The sequence below is a fragment of the Arachis stenosperma genome, chromosome 8 (genome assembly GCF_014773155.1).
Source record: "Arachis stenosperma cultivar V10309 chromosome 8, arast.V10309.gnm1.PFL2, whole genome shotgun sequence".
NCBI lineage: Eukaryota > Viridiplantae > Streptophyta > Magnoliopsida > Fabales > Fabaceae > Arachis > Arachis stenosperma.
This window is the reverse complement of record NC_080384.1, coordinates 17,470,127-17,487,471: the sequence shown is the minus strand read 5'-3', so window position 1 is coordinate 17,487,471 and position 17,345 is coordinate 17,470,127. Positions and strand designations below refer to the sequence as shown.

Sequence of the window (17,345 nt, the reverse complement as noted above, 5' to 3'; positions counted from 1 at the left end):
TTTTTAATCTAAATATATTTTTTTAGTTTTTTCTTTTAAGATTTAGATTCTCAATAATCTATTTATGGTTAATTTCTCTCTTTTTGTAATGTATCAATCCTCTTTTATTGGTAATTTGATGCAAAATTTAAACATCTGAGATACGGAAGAAAGTTAAGTTGAGAAAAATTTATTGGTTATGAAAATATTCTCGAACCGAAAAAAGTGTTTAAATATATTTGAAAAAATAGAAAAGACATTTTATTATGTTGCAACACCTCTGTGTAGATCTAGATTTAGAAATAAAAGAGACTCAAATTTTTTTATTCTACCTATTAAGATTCTCTGAAATATCCGCTCTCAACATATAGTTCAATATAAAAAATATTTACTTTCGTTTTAAGAAGGGTTAAGTACTAAATTCGTCCCTAAGGTTTGGGGTAAAAATCAAATTTGTCACGGGCCTTTTTTTGTTATTAAAATCATCCCCAATGCTCATAAATGCTTTAAAGTCATCATCCCTCCATAAAACAAAATTTTTGGACACTTTTGCCCTTTTAGCTGTTACTGTCAATTGGAGCTTTTAATGAATAAAGTTTATTTATTTATTTATTCATTTATTTATTTTTATAAATTCTTAGTTGGGGAGGGTTGAGATTAAATCAAAGTACTCATCCCTAACCAACGTAACAGAGTAGCGACTAGGGCTCGCGAAGGTGACTGGAGCCATGGTTGCCAATAGGGGTGTTCATAGTTTGGTTAATCTAAAAACCAAACCAGTTTTTTGGTTAACCAAAAATATTGTATTAGTTAATTAACTAAATTGGTTTTATATGATGAAACCGGTTATTAAAATAAAAACCGATTTTATATAATAAAAAAACCGATTTTTATATTAAAAACCTGTTTTTATATTAAAAAACCAGTTTTTATATTAATAATTGATTTTTACACTAAAAATCGATTTTAACCAAAAAACTGGTTTTTATACTAAAAAATTAGTTTTTATACCATAAAATTAGTTTTTACATGTAAAAATAAATTTTTACACAAAAATTAATATTTTTACATACAAAAACTCAAATTTTTAAACCTTTTTTAATTGAATTTTTTTTAATTTAAAATTTTTTTCTTTCTAAATAATACGAGTAACTTTTTCTTATCTCCTTCTTTCCATCTCTCTCCTTTTCTCTCCCCCTCCTCTTCTCTCTTCCTTCTCTCTCTCTCTCTCTTTCTCCCCTTCTCCTCTTTCTCCCTTCCCCTTTCTTTCTCTTCCTCTCTCTCTTCCCTCTCTCCCATTTTTCTCTTTCTCCCCCCTCTCTCTCCTCTTCTCTTCCTTTTCTCTCTCTCTATCTCTCTCTCTCTCCCAGTTTTCTCTCTCCTCCTCTCTTTCTTTTCTCTCTCCCCTCCTCTCTATCTATCTATGTCTCTCCCCTCCCCTTTTCTCCCCTTTCCTTTCTTTCTCTCTATTTTTCTCTCCCTCTCTCTCCCCTTCTCACTTTCTCTCTCCCCTCCTCTCCTTCTCTCTTTCTCTATCCCCTCCTCTCTTTTTTCTCTCTCCCTCTTTTTTTCTGTCTCTTTCTCCATCCTCTCTCTCTCCCCTCTCTCTTTCTCTCTTTGTCCTCTTCTTCTTTTTCTCTCTTCTTTTCTCTCTCCTATCTTTCTTCTCTCTTCTTATCTCTCTCTTTTTTCTCCTCCTCTATCTTTTTCTACTCTCTCTCTTCTCTCTCGCTTTAGAAAGAAGAGGAAAAAAGATATAAAAGAGGGATAGAGATTGAAAGAAGGTTGAGAGAGAAAGAGAAAAGAGAGAGTAAGAAAAGAAAGAGGGAAAAAAAGGAGAGAAAATGCAGAGAGAAAGAGGAGGAGAGAGAGAAAATGGGAGAGAGAAAAAGAAAAAAAGGAGAGAGAAGAGTGAGAGAGAAAAAGAGAGAAAAGAAAAAAAGAGAAAGAGAAAGAGAGGGGAGGGAAAGGAGAGAGAGAGATGAAGGAGAGGGGAGAGAGAGAAGAAAAAAGAGAGGAGAAAGGATAAAGATATAGGAGAGAGAGAGAGAGAGAAGGAGAGAAGAGATGAGAGAGATAGGAGGGGAGAGAGAGATTAGGAGGAGAGATAGAAAAAGGGGAGAGATGATTAGAGAGAGGAAGGAGAGGAGAGAGAGAGGAAGAGAGAGAGGGGAGGGGGAGAGAGAGGGCAGGGAGAGAGGGAGAAAAGGAGAGAGAGAAAGAGGGAAGGGGAGAGAGACAAGGGTGGGAGAAAGAAGGAAAGAAGGAGAGAGAGAGAGAGAGAGAGAGAGAGAGAGAGGAGAGAGAAGGGGAGAAAGAGGGAGAGAGAAGTAGAGAGGAGATAAAGAGAAAAATAAGTGAGAGAGAGAGAGAAGGGAAAGAGAGGGGGAGAGAGAGTGAGATGGGAGAAAAATAATGGGGAAAAGAAGAGAGAGAAGGGGAGAGAGAGGAGGAGAGAGAAGGGAGAGAGAGAGAGAGAGAAAGATAGAGGAAGGGGGAGAGAGAGGGAGAGAGAAAGAGAGAGAGAGAGAGAGAGAGAGAGAAAGAGAGAGTATGTAATTTGGTTTTGAAATTAGGTTTTGATTTTAATTTGGTTTTGGTTTTGGTTAACCGGTTAAAAACTGAGTTTTTTTTAATTTGGTTTTGGTTAACCAATTCTAAAATATATGGATATGGTTTTTAAAGTTATTTTATTAAACTGGTTAACCAAAATGTGGTTATGGTTTTTTAACTAGTTAACCACATTTTGGTTTTTTTATGAACACCCCTAGCTGCCGAGAGCTCACGGTCATCTCGGAGTCAGTCGTCTGCGCAGAAGAGGGAGCTTCTTTGTGGACATGGGAAGAGACCCGTGCTAAGGATTTTGGGAACAAAGAACAACCCTGGGCGGTGATTTTGGGAGTGTATCTACTATGAGGTTCGTGTTTTAAGTTTTTGTTGGTGGTTGATGGCAATGTATTGTTTGTTCTAGGCACTGACTCTGGTGGGATGCTGCAGATCAAAGAGGAGTGTGAGTTCTTCTGATGGGCAGACCTAGAAGCAGAGAGTGAGGATCTTCATGTTGCAAGGATGAAGAGGAAAGTTGCGGCCCTGAAAGTAAAAGTGAGGCAGGGACGTTGAGTGGAAGTTCAAGGTTGCTGTAGTGTTGGAGACGGTTGGATGGGTTGGTTTATTTTTCTTCTGGTCACAGATTTGGTTGAATCAGAGGCAGGGGATAGCATGTGTGATGCCGTTAAAGTATGGTTGATGAAATTAGGGGAGAATTTAGGGTTTACTTTGGATTTGTTTGAGTGTGTATGAGTTTTGTAAATTGAGTTGTACTGTGAGGGTCTTGAATGAACATGTGAGTTTGGTTTAGGGTCTTGGTGATTAATTATGTGAGTGAACTGCTGTCCTTGTAATTTGACAATTAATTGGAAAGAAAAATTTATCTGTTAGCCTGGAATTGTTAATGAAGAGTTGTCGAAATTCATTAAACATAACCAGAAGCATATTAGGCAGAACACAACTATGTGTAATTCATTAATAAGCATAGAAAAATAACACCAAAAGGTGGAAACTTCAGTCACCATCAATTCCATTACATGGACTCAGATCAAAATATAGTCCTTAGGCTTAGGAAAACAACAACAGAAGCTGGATACCTATGACATCCAAAAACCTAGAGCAACTCTGTTGCTATCTAAGAAAAATGAAGCATAAACCATGTTGTGTAAGTTTCAAACAAACAAAAAAAAGTGTCACAAACATTGTGTCTACTCAAGTCAACAGTATATTAATAACAGCACAAAACTCAAATTTTCACAAAAGTCTAAAGTTTTTCCCAAAGTCTTGGCTGAAGTTTTGCCATGAGCCTCAGCTTTCTTGGAGATACATGAAGTAGAATTCTGTGACTGAAGGAGACAGTCCTGGCTAGTTGGCTCGAACTGGATGCATCCTTCTCCTTTGGTGCTGGTGGTTACTGTGTGGTGCTTCTGATGGGCTTTATCTTGGGCCTTCGGTGAAAAGTACCTGGTGGTGGTGTGTTGGGCCTAGGTGATGGTGATGTGGGCTTGGACCTGGAATGGGTTGATTTGGGTCTAGATGAGGTGGTGGTTGGTTGGGGCTGTGATGATGCTTTAGACCTGGCGGACCTCCTCCTACCTCTACTTGCAGATTGTATAGCAGGCTGTGAAGATGCCTTAGACCTGGTTATGGGTGTGCTAGATGAAGGCTTCCTCCCTACTTTAGTTCTCTTGACAGCAGCTTGCCTAGGCTATTGGGCCTGAAACACATTAAAAAATTCAGTTGATGAACAATTCAAGTGTAACCCTAACATACATGTTTTAGACACACTTACATCCAGGGATGGCTTCTTGCATCCTCCCCTCTTGTGTCCAGATTCACCACAATTTGAACACCTCTGAATCTGTCCCCTCCTAGACAAGTGGGACTGGCTGCTGTCTGGAGCTTCATCTAGTCCTCTCTTCCTCTTCTTGACTGGTCTGTGTCTAGACTTTCGATGAGGAGGCGGCATGACATCATCAAAGTTGGTCATCTCCCACAAATCTGGGTCATTTAAAGGATTGATCACCGAATCATAGCACTTGACATATGCAGGCTTCTTGTAGCAGTCATCAACAAATGCATCTATGTCAAGGCCCTTAAAATTGATGCAGCTGATATCATGTGTGCAAGGAATACCACTAAGCTGCCACTTCCTACAAGAACACTCATGAGCAGATAGATAAACAGCAAATTTATTTAACCCATTAACAACTTCGTATGTTTGTGCAGCAGACCAGTAAGACCTCCACTCACCAGTTGATCTGCCTCTCCTATCTAGCTTCATCCTAATGCGAGGTAAAACTATACCATTAAAATTTTTAATTCTTTCTCTATTAATAGCCCATCTACTCATTAAATAAACCCTGATGTCCTCCAACATTGTAACTATAGGCTTCTTCCTAGACTCTACTATTGTACCATTAAAGCTCTCACACATATTGTTTACAAGAGTGTCACATTTAGAATGAAAATTAAACCTGGACCTGCTCCAAAATCTTGGAGGAATAGCATTCAGATGTCTGTGCGCCTCCACATTAATCTGCCTGATGACTTGCATCTCTTTCTCCCATTCCTTCCAGTGTGTAGCCTTTGCACACCTCCACATCAGTTGCTTTAAGTGTAGTCCAAGATATTTCTTCCTGAAGTTGCTATAAAGATGGTAGATACAGAACCTATGATCTACACTTAGGATGACTTCATCGAAGGCAGGCAGGAGACTCTAATAGAGTAGGTAAAATTATGTGATATAACAATAATTGTTTCAATAAAAGATATAAGATTCAACAAACAGAAATTAAAATTATCAATAAATAGATTTTAATTGATTAGATAACCGTTTACCTTCTGCTGATCAGACATGAAGGTTGATCTCCCAATTATCTCAGCTCCAAAATCATCAATTAGCAGCCAGAGAAACTATTTCCAGGTGTCTTTATTCTCTGCCTCTACAATGGCATACGTGATTGGAAGCATTTGATCATTAGGATCACACCCTATCGCTGTCAACAACTGTCCTCCTTGAGGTGTCTTGAGAAAACACCCATCCAACCCAATAAACCTCTTACACTTCAGAAAGCTCTTCTTGCAAGCAACTAGAAACACATATACCTTTTGAAATATGCAAAAATTATTTAACCCCTGGTGCTGGTCCTCACCCTCGAAATTAGGAGACCTCTGTACTTTGAGCGTCACTGATAACCATGGATTAGCTCGTAGCAGCTCCGAGCAGTAGTCAGCAATCCTCTTGTACTGCTTTCGGTAAGTTCCCTAAATCTCATCCAATGCAATTTGTCTAGACCTAGCTACCATTGATGTTGTCACTGTCAGATTCCATTTGCTTTGTGCATTATTGACCAGGTCATTTATCTTCACCTTTGGGTTATGTTCCACTTTTTTCCTAAATGCTCTACTCAACCAACCAGTATGCATTATCCCAACCCTATGTGACTGGCCACAAGTATGCTTAAGGTTCATCAACCTAAGCTGCCAAGTTTCTTCCTCACTCATTTTTGCTGCGTATAACCAAAACGGACAACCCTCTTGACAAACAGCCCTCACTCTAACCAAGTCAAGCTTGGCATACCTCAGTCCCCTTCTTGTTTGCACTGCATAGGCTATTACAGTGTCCTTGAATTCCTCCTTAAAGCATATACAGTTCCAAACCCCATTTGTAACTCGTCATGTCTTTCACATCTTTATGTATCGGATATCGAGTAGCTTTATTGTTATCATCATCCTAGCTGTCCTCTTTCTCTGAACCACCACCAACTTCATAATTCACATCCACTTCATCACTATTGAACCCTTTCTCATCACTGAATCACCTCGTGCAACCCCTTTGCCTTTATCAACCCGATCACCATCCGTAGCACCTCTTACTTCCTCAAATCCGCTCTCATTATTGTACTCCTCTTCACTATTTGTAAACATCACATCATCTGCACTGTCAACCTCAACATCAGAGAGAATGAAATCTTCATCATCGTTATCATCGTTACTATTCAATTTAACCTGCTCATCTGGGTTCAATTTATCTCCCTCGTTAACCTACTCTGCATTATCCCTTTCCACCTCCTGACCCTGTTCACCCTAAAAAATCACCAACTGATTCTGATTATATAACTCTTCAGTATTGTCCCTTTTCGCCTCCTGACTCTGTTCACCATGTCCTTCAACATCAAGAAACCCTACTTCAGAAAATTTTTCAGCATCCTCAATCTTATGGATCACAAAAAGCTCAACATGACCCCTCAGCTCCGCTATTCTACACATCTCAATGGCATCTCTGTCTCCCGCAAATAACTTCAGATCTTTCTCTAACCATTCAGAACTTGGATCCTTATACCAGAAAGCTGAAATGTTTTCTTTTGTACCCAAACTGTCGCACTTCAGCAAATGCCTTAAAAATAGACCAGCAATCCCTATCAACATCTTCGATCACTGTCCTTTGTCCCCCTATATACTCCAATATACCATTGTCATATTCAAATTGACCACCATGGTAGACAGTTAGGTTAAAGGTTCCCATCCCCTAAAATGAAAAAACAAAAAACTATAAATCACACCCAACTAGTATTTGTAAATTAATAAATACCCATCACACATTATTAAGTTTATGCTCCAAAAAATCGAAACAAATGTTGCACATGTACCTGATTCGAGATGACTGCCACAAGAATGAGCTCCTCTCATACTCTTTCCCACGCAACCCAAATGCAGTGACGCTACTCCTCAGGCAACCACAAATCTCTGTTAGGGCATCATTGAAGGTGAAGGATCAATTTTTCCTTGTGTAACGTTACTCAGACAATGAAGCCCTTTTGCGGGAATAAAAAACGAAGCGTCAAAGGATTCAGGGGCAAAATTGTCATTAAAATTTTTTTAATGCACTGGAGGATGATTTTAAAGTATTACTGAACGTTCGGGATGATTTTAATAACAAAAAAAGGTCAGAGACAAATTTGATTTTCGTCCCAAACTTTAGGGACGAATTTAGTACTTAACCCTTATTAAGAATTATACCTAATGTCTTCTATTTGATTCGTAAGTGCCGTTAGACTATTTTTATATATAAAAAATTTCTATCAAAAAAATCTATTTTGTACAAAACTTGAATTAGTGTCCAACTTTTATATATTCAAAAATTATCTTCCATTTAATTGTTATTTCTATTTATATATTTGTTGGTTACAATTGTTTTTTTTTTTTTTTTAAAATCTGTGTTGGTAATATTTCTTCAACATATAACTGGTCAAAGTTTTAAGAATGTGGTTATGAATCATATTATTATTATGACCGTTTGAAAATTAAATTAGCAATAATAATTAATAAAATTATTAATTATAAACTAAAAATAAATAATAATTAAGTCGAATTATAATTTACCATGAACAATGAAACAGCTATGATTCATACTGAACAATAAATCAAAATATATGCTAATTTCCAGATGCGTGGGAATACCTTTCTAAAATAAAAATTGTTTGGTTGATTTTTTTTGTTATAAATGTGTTGTGTGTAGTTATGGATGATAGAAGTGTTAGACTAATTTGTGAGACAATTTTTATTCAGATTTAGTATTAAAAAATTGGACTATTTAATTTTATTGTTGTTAAATTTTTTTAAGCAAATCAGAGAGTTCGTTTTGTATGGAGGAAAGATCTAAAATTTATATAAAGATTATCGGATCCTACGAGTTGTGAATGAATAATTTTTTTTATTTTTCCTAGATGAAATTAGATGGTCCGAGTTTATTATTATATGTTTTTTTTTAATTAGGTTAAACAACTCGTTGGGTCCAAGTTGTGTGTGTATATATATATACATATAAAAAATTTTAATAATCTATTATATTACAAACAATTCTAAACAAAAATAAACTATATTTACACCTTATTTAAATATTTATTTTTAAATTTCTATCAATAAAATTATATACTAAGTTACATATATCTTCTTCAGTTCAACTTCTAACAACAATAAATATAATTAAATTTCTAAAAATAATAATTATAATTCTAAAATATAAAAAGAATTTAACAAATAAACTTACATAATCAGAATAGTTAAGATATTTTATAATGTAAAGTTTTGGACAATTAATATTTTTGGATTTTGATTTCTTAGACATTTTAATTTTTTTCTCCTCAAATGGATGAAGTAGCAAGTGTTCAGGGAAGAAGAAGATGGAGATATGGATGCTAGGTGGGAAAGGAAGCTAGAAAAAAAAAGTGACTCAAGTCCCTGGGTACGAATACAATGAAGGGGATTTGTAGAGTTAAAGGATACCGTCGTTGGAGAGTCACACGACATGTGGTTTGGAGTTGGACAACTCGAAAGATCCGTTTTACAGACGAAACTTGCACGGTCCAATTTGTCTACTACCACTCATACGGTCTAATTACTCTGTAATTGACACTATAAGTCGGTAAAACTCTCTTGTTCTCCATATCGTGATTCTACACTAACTCACTCTCTATAATAAAATTAATTTTCGAAATTGTTAATGAAAAACATATTCAATATAATAAATTCTTTAATCCAAACATCGTCCTGAGATAACTCAATTTGGGAGACATGGTACTAAACTATATAAGTATATATTGGGAGAGGTAAACAAGTACAAGTTGTCACGTGGAGCTAATTAAAAATTGATTAATCCACATCGTACATATACAATAGTAGTAAAAAAAAAAGGTATATGCTATGGTGTCTATATATATTTATCTAACTTACTAAAAAAAATAAAAGTTAATATTTAAATTAAAAAATATAAAAATAAACAATTTTTTAATATTTAAAATTTATTATAAAAAATAATTTCGATCAGCACCAAATTTAAAGGCATGCGAGAATTGACAAAAAAAAAAAAAAACTAAAAAATTGAGAGGTGATGCCATTATTGTATCCATCCATGTCAGACAGCCTGTGGTATATATATGTATGGTTATTATCATGTGTACGAAAAGTAACCCCTCCACGAAACATTTTTGTAAAACCAAACAATAATAATAACGATGTTCTAATAATTAATTATGAACTCACATACATTTTTAAGTAAAAAACTATAAAATTAGCATAAGATTACTTTTAAGAGACACACACCCCGTGAATATAGATCGAGATAGAAAAAAAAACTTCTAAGAGAGTCAAATTAAAAATAACGTTACTATATTTTTGTAGATTTATGTAACATTTATATAGGGTTTATTTGTTTGTATTCTAAAATAAAAGAAGTACATTTAAAAAAATTAAGATTTATTTTATTTTTGAATTATATATTTATAGAAATTAAATTATTTTTTTTACTAATACTACATTATTAGTAAATATTATTATTTTTTTAACAATAATTTATACTCATATTTATAAATATTTTTTACACAAAAAATATATAATTTATACATATATTTACTAAAATTTTATACACAGGAATTAATACAGTTTATATTTATATTTTTTAGAATTTGTATATATAAAATAATAAAATTTATTTGTTAAAGATAATTTAGTATTTATACTGATTAAATGATGATATCAAAATTATTAAAAAATTATTGATTCTCAATTTTTTTAATATTTTTTGATAAATCAATAAAAGTATAGTTGAATAAAAAATAAAAAATTACAAATGTATGTCTATATTTTTTTAAAAGATATATATATCTAAAAATGTCAAAAATATTTCACAATTCACTTAAAAATAAAAAAATTTCTTGGAAATGATGAAAGGACTGTATATGTGTAATAAAGAAGAGAATAATATAGAATATATATAATTTAGGAAAAATAAATTAGAAAACGGAATAGGAAAGTGTTCATCGTTTATCTATAAAGGGAATGCTTCCTTTCCTTTCTCAGCATCCCATCCATAGTAGCATTCACAACAGTCAAGGTTAGTCTCTCTCTCTCTCTCTCTCTCTCTCTCTCTCTCTCTCTCTCTCTCTCTCTCTCTCTCTCTCTCTCTCGTTCAGTTTTATTTCCATATATGGATAGATCGATCAAATTAATGTTGGAGAAGTAGTGTGGTTCATCTATCTATTTAGCTATGGGATACTCAAGTAGTTATTATTAATTATATAGTCCTCAAAAGCTTAATTAGCTTGCTTTGTTAATTCACTTTTTTAATTTGCTGCCTCAACTGCTACATACTTTCAATTTTTCCCCTTCGGTTTCTCCGTTTTAGTCAGATCTGAAGAGATAGAACTACTATTGGTACTGTTGCTTTTGGTTACCTACCTAGCTAGGGTTTTCTTTCTTCAATTTTTAGGGTTTTTTTCCCCCTAAATTTCTGTTTGTGCAGAAAGTTCGATCGATCGATGACGAGGACGAAGATAAAGATAAAGAAGATCGATAACATAGCGGCAAGGCAGGTAACGTTTTCGAAGAGGAGAAGAGGGCTGTTGAAGAAGGCTCATGAGCTTTCTGTGCTTTGTGATGCTGAGCTTGCTCTCATTGTTTTCTCAGCTACCGGCAAGCTTTTTCATTATGCCAGTTCCAGGTACGCTCTTTGTATTATTAGTAACATATATATATATATATATATATATATATATATATATATATATATATATATATATATTTGATTAATTTAGATAATTAATTTTAATATACATTTAATAAGATTATTATATTGTTTAACATATCTCGAATCACATACTTCGTAATTTTAATTTGCTTAATAATATAAATTTGTTAAATTTAATTACCTTGAGCTTATTATTAATCAGGAAATAAATAATGGGGGGTATGGTGTATATATACATTATAAAAGTTCAGGGTTTAAAATTTTATATATATATTTTATTTGTCTTATATTAAAAAAAAGTTTGAGAAATAAAAGTCAAATTAAATTTTGATGTCATTGAATGATATTATTTATTTTAAAAATTTAAGCTAATATTCAAAAATATGGAATAAAAAAAGTTTTAAATGTACTTAAAAATATTAATATTTTAGTTATTTTAATCGTTAATTTAAATTATAAAAAATATATATAATATTTATTAATTAAAATCAACGGTTAAAACAACTGAAATATCGTTATTTTTTGATGCAGTTGAAATTTTTTTGAATAGAAATAATTATATCTCTACCTATTACTATCGCAGGACGGTAATAATTAGTATATACGCACTGTATATTTGATTTGATTGGAAGATGTACTAAATGGAGTAAACTATAACTTTTCGAGTTTTCAATCTATCTAACTACTATTTTCTATGTTCTTATCATTTCTCTGATCTCCTTGTTGAACCCACACAGAGACATATATATTACGTTGAACATTGAGTACTACACTGTATGCACAGGAATGAGAATAATGTGAGGAGATCAATATAAATCAATATAAATAAACTGTTATTAATTGACCTTACTGTGGCACATACATACATAGGTATGTTTTGTGAAGTTTAATTTATATGTACTTTTTTTCCATTCAGAGATGCATGCACTGTCATTAGTATATATGGGATACGCCTTCAAGACAATGTTCATCTTCGGATTTAGGAAATCCTAATTAGGGCTTTAGATACAATAACGATTGTACGGGATATATATTTAAAGAGTGTTGATTAGTATTGAGGCAAAACATAAAAGAGAAACATGTCTTAATGATGGCATTATTTCTAAAAATTTAAGTTTTTAAACTATCAGAACTTCTACGGTAAAAAAGTTTAATTTTTATTAAATTAAACAAAATAGGATTAGATAAAAATAAAAAAGTCTATACAAAAAATTTAAACAAACAAAAAAAATCTTATTTGAAAGGGCATTTTATGATGTTAGAATTATAACTACTATTTATTTGGTTCTTTTTATTAATTTAAATTTTTGGAAAAAATAATATCATGATATATTTTATATATTTATTAGAGATGTAATTATTCATATTATTTTTTTTATAAACTTAAATTTTTAAAAAAATAATTTTTTAATATAATATTAAAATTTTATATCTGAAAAATCTGAAATCTCGGTAAATTCTAAAACAGAAAAAAAAGCATAAGGTAAATAAACAAAAAAAGATTTATGAAAAAAATCAAACAAACTCAAGATACTTACTTAAGGGGCATATTAGAGATTAATATAAGGGTTAAGTATGATTTTGGTCTTGGAGTTGAAAATTTTTTTTGTCTCTAATTTTTTTTTATTTATAAAATCGTCCCTAAGATTTAACTTAGTTTTAAAATCATTTTTTTTATCAAATTTTTAATTTTTATTCCAAAAATATTCCTAATCACTAAAAAAAATTAAAAATATATAAAAAAAATGGATAAAGGGGGAAAGGGGCCGGGGAAGAGAATCACGCTTGGCGGAGTTGGTTCAGGAAAGAAGAGGGGGAAGGGAAGGGAAAGGGCCACTGCCGTTACTCCTTGTCGTTTGGACCTCGCCGCCGCCCCTGCTCCTTGTTCGACTATCCTCGCAACCATCACCTTCGCACTAACTCCAGAGCCACCGCGATCCTCGCTCTCCCCTCCTTCTCTCCTTTCCTGTCTCGGACCTCTTTGAACCAAAGCTCGCCACCGGCGAGCCTCCCTTGCTTCACCATCGCGCATCAACGTGGAGCCCTTCTTCTTCACTGTCCGTAGCCTCATCTCTACTGCGCGACCCTCTTCCCTCTTCTCCCCTTCGTGCTAACCCTAGCAACGCCATGGTTCTTCCTTCTTTTAAATTCACCTCCGCGAACCACCATCTCCACCCAACACCGTTCGCATCATCTCGTCCCTGCCTCCCTCAATCCCTGTCGCAGAAGGAACCAGAGCCACCAAAACACCAAAACTGAAGGCAGTTCTAGTCCCTTCACGTCATGCCCAGACCGCCGACGCTCCACCTGCTGCTGCACTACCCCTGCTTCTCTGTCATTGCTGCTGCGACACCACTGTCTCTCCTGTCCCTTTTTTTTTGTTTTCTATTTTCATAATTCAGGTTATCATTTTGCTTTCAATTTTTTTTGTTAGTCTTAGTTCCTTGATTTGATTCTGGATTAGTTTAGTTGGATTTTGATTTTCTGTTAGTGGATTTTAGGTGGGTATGATAGAATTAGCTTAGGTTATTAGGTTTTGAGAATGCTGAAAAGTGTTTGGTTTGAATTGAATTGCTGAAAGTTGCTGCTAAATTTGTTCGAACTGAAAGCGTTGAAATTGTTGATTTGCTATAACTGCTGTTGAAATTATTTAGAAATAGTTAACTGTATACATGATTTACTGTTTTGTGCTGAATTGCTGAAAATTGCTGCTAGACTTGTTTGAAGAAGAGAAGGGTATTTTGGTCCAAAAGACGATTTTAAATTATGTTGAGCCTTAAGGACAATTTTATAAGCAAAAAAATGTTGGGGACGAAAAAAATTTTCAATCCCTACCTTAAAAACCAAAATTGTACTTTATTCTTAATATAACTATTTATATTAATTTTTTTTATCAGTCTAAATTTTTAAAAAAAATGGTATCGTCATGACCATACCTAAAGATAACTTTAATTAAAAAAATTAAGGAGATATTATAAATATAGAGGCACTAACTAGTTTAAATGTAACATATATCCACCTTTTATATTATATAAGATATTTTTTTATATATTTCATGTTTTTTCTAAGTATTATTTGACTTCCGTTGATATAATAAAATAATAAAATAAGAGTTTAATTTTAATGTATTAATAATATGAATTTTTTTATATAATTATTTAATTAAATTTATATACTTAGATAAATTTGTAAATAGTAAATTTAAAAATTACATGCTTTTATTAATGTGATAATTTATAATACATCTTTTTATATTTTACACTATCAAATCAAAATTTACACTGGTATTGATATGGTATAAAAATTAAATTTATAAATAATGAATTATAACTTTCATGTCTACATTATTCATGTTCGTGAGGAATTTTTTATTTTTTATTTTCTTATTTTTTTCACTGTATGCACAATTTATTAACCTAGCTAGCATGTGGTATGATGAGGACATTTATGTTTATTTAGTTGGTAACATTAGGGGCAGCAATTGCAATGAAAAATTGAAAATATATATTGTTGATCATCTAAATTGCGGGTTAGACATGAGAGACTTGGGGATTATTAATCAAATATATATTTTCCATCATGCATAATGTTTGCTTCTTCAAAAATGGATCAATATTAAGTTTATGGTGACTGATGGCTACTACTACTTCTGGCCTGTTCTTGCTAACCTTTGTCTCTCATTTTGTTTTGAATTGAAAAAGTTTGGACGACACAATTAAAAGGTATAATAATGGGCACTTTCATGACATCAACAAACTGGAAAGACTTCCGAACCTGCAGGTATAGGAATAAATTCTCAATTAGCTAGGTTTATTAATGAATATCTATTTTTGACTTATATGTCTCTATTATTAGAGGAAGTATAGGGAGTTAATGAAATATTTGTACAATATGTACAATAGAGGTTTAGGGATGTCCGATTCAGTATTAGAGATATAATCATTAGTATTACCTTTTTCCATCAGTTTAAGCTTTTGGGATGAGTGATATCATGACATAGTATCAAAGTTCTAGATTCGAAAGGTAAGAATTTGATCCTTGGTGAATTCCAAAATCATGTTTATTATCCTAGTATCCGGATGGTTATTTTGAATAGTATGGGTGATGTTCATTTTTTAACTCATATAATCCATTGTACACATTGTACAAATATTCCATTGACTCTGTAGCAGGACTCCTATTATTAATATACTTATGCACTAGTATCTTTATGTTTTATCCGGTTTTATATGAAAGCATATAATTCATCAAAACGTCATACTAATTTTGTTATATACGTACATGCACATGTATATAATATGAACTATATATATTGAATTTTAATTTTTGTATCAATTTTGATCAGTTTTTGTAACATAACATACCTTGCACTTTAGACGAGTATAATTATAATCCTTGAGTAATAATTAGGAGTCTTAAATATTGAAAAGATAAAATTTGTAGGACTCCAAATCATTTTTCATTTCCATTATTAGGTTGATTCTTTCTAGGCTTTGGATCGGTTCCATAAATTCCAGTTGATAAAACTATTAATTAACAACTTAGTAGTTACCGGTTCTACGATTTCCCGTTGCAGATTGAGGATAGCGCCAAGTTATGTGAGGAAGTTGCAAAACGAACTCAAGAACTAAGGTGCATATATTTATATATTCAATCTCATTGAAATAAAATTAAAAAAGATTAAACTATGATAGAAGTGTTATTTAATTTTACATATGGATAAATTAGGAGGATGGATGGTGAGGATCTTGAAGGATTAGACTTGAGGGGCTTGCAGAACTTGGAGAAAACACTTGAAACAGGACTCGATCGTGTCATTCGCATGAAGGTAATAATCATCATGATGACAATAAATAATAATAAAAAAAACAGTAACATGTTGATTTTATTATTTTAAAAATTTTTAAATTTTTTCTTTTGATAAATACATAAGAAATGTACTAAAAATTTAAATTTTTCCATATTTTTCATATTTTTTTTCAATTAATAATTTTAATATGTATTTTTATTAGATGATATGTTAACTAAACTTTAATAATAACGATGCAATCACATTTGGTCAGGAGAAGCGGATTATGGGTGAGATTTTGCAACTTCAGAATAAGGTTTGTTCAGTACTCGTTGATAGCTTCCTTCATGATAATTATAAATGAACTTAATATAATAACAAATAAAAACATCTTAGATTATTTCTCTGAGAATGGTAGCCTCTTTTTTTTCTTATTATCATTTTGTGGGGGTGTTCGCGCATTCCTGAACTTCGTAAACAATTGAAAGGGGATTACGTTGGAAGAGGAGAACAAGCAGTTAAAGCAAAAGGTGGCTGTTCTGCGAAAAGGGAAAAATAATCCTCCATTTCTGTTGGATTTGGATGATACTACTGATGGGAATGATAACAATATTAATAATAATAATAATAATAATGATGAGGAAGGTACCTCATTCATAGAATCTATGAATAACATTAGCAGTTGCAGCAGTAACCTTCCTCCAGAGGATGATTCATCAGACACTTCTCTCAAGTTAGGGTAAGTATTATTAATATATGGCACTGCCATGCATGCCCTCAACTTCGGAATAAACCGTCTTTAATTTTATACATACACAGAGAGTGACATCACATGTGCTTAATTATATATGCTATATCAACTAATTAAATACAATTATTTTTTTAAAATCACCACTTGATACTAAAAATAAATATGATTAAATGATCGTATAAAATAATTTGTATCATCTGTGTGTTAAATAAAAAGTTGTTTGGGCATTATTTAAAAAAAAAATTTAAATGATATTTTTTTAAAAGATCTTTATAAAAATAAAAGTAATTATTAACCGAAAAAATATTTGATTTATTTTTTATGAGTAATTATTAATTGATCTATTTTTTTCTTTCTTAATCTAACTTTAACTGATGAATCGAATATTTTTCTGTTAATTAACTGTGTCATCTTCATAGGAAGTTCCCAGTGATATTATTCTATTTTACCATTTAGTTCTATAAAAATATGATTCAATTTCTAGTTACATTTTGAACAAGTACTTTTAATTATTTTGACAGGTTACCCTTCTCTAACTAAAGGTGTTGCGAGGTACCTAACCACTCTTCGGCGTGTAAAATGTGAAGATGCTTGCATTATTGCCAATCAGCATCATGTGATTTTGTTGGTCTTACACTACTTGTGAACCCACATGTATAGGACCCATTAAATGAGGGTAATAACTAATAATCGATTCGTTGTAAGAAGAAAACAAAAGAAATTAAACCTATAAAAAAATTAATTTTGATACA

The 17,345-nt window shown here is 32.3% G+C and overlaps 1 protein-coding gene across 1 annotated transcript; it reads left to right on the top strand.

Moving 5' to 3' along the window:
* The first annotated feature begins 10,271 nt into the window (after positions 1-10,271).
* LOC130944910 (MADS-box protein AGL24-like) lies at positions 10,272-17,345 on the top strand. Its single transcript, XM_057873499.1, has 8 exons — positions 10,272-10,420; positions 10,829-11,026; positions 14,755-14,833; positions 15,630-15,685; positions 15,782-15,881; positions 16,117-16,158; positions 16,331-16,581; positions 17,115-17,345. The coding sequence occupies exons 2-8, from the start codon at positions 10,845-10,847 to the stop codon at positions 17,131-17,133; spliced, it is 729 nt and encodes a 242-aa protein (XP_057729482.1). The 5' UTR covers positions 10,272-10,420; positions 10,829-10,844; the 3' UTR covers positions 17,134-17,345.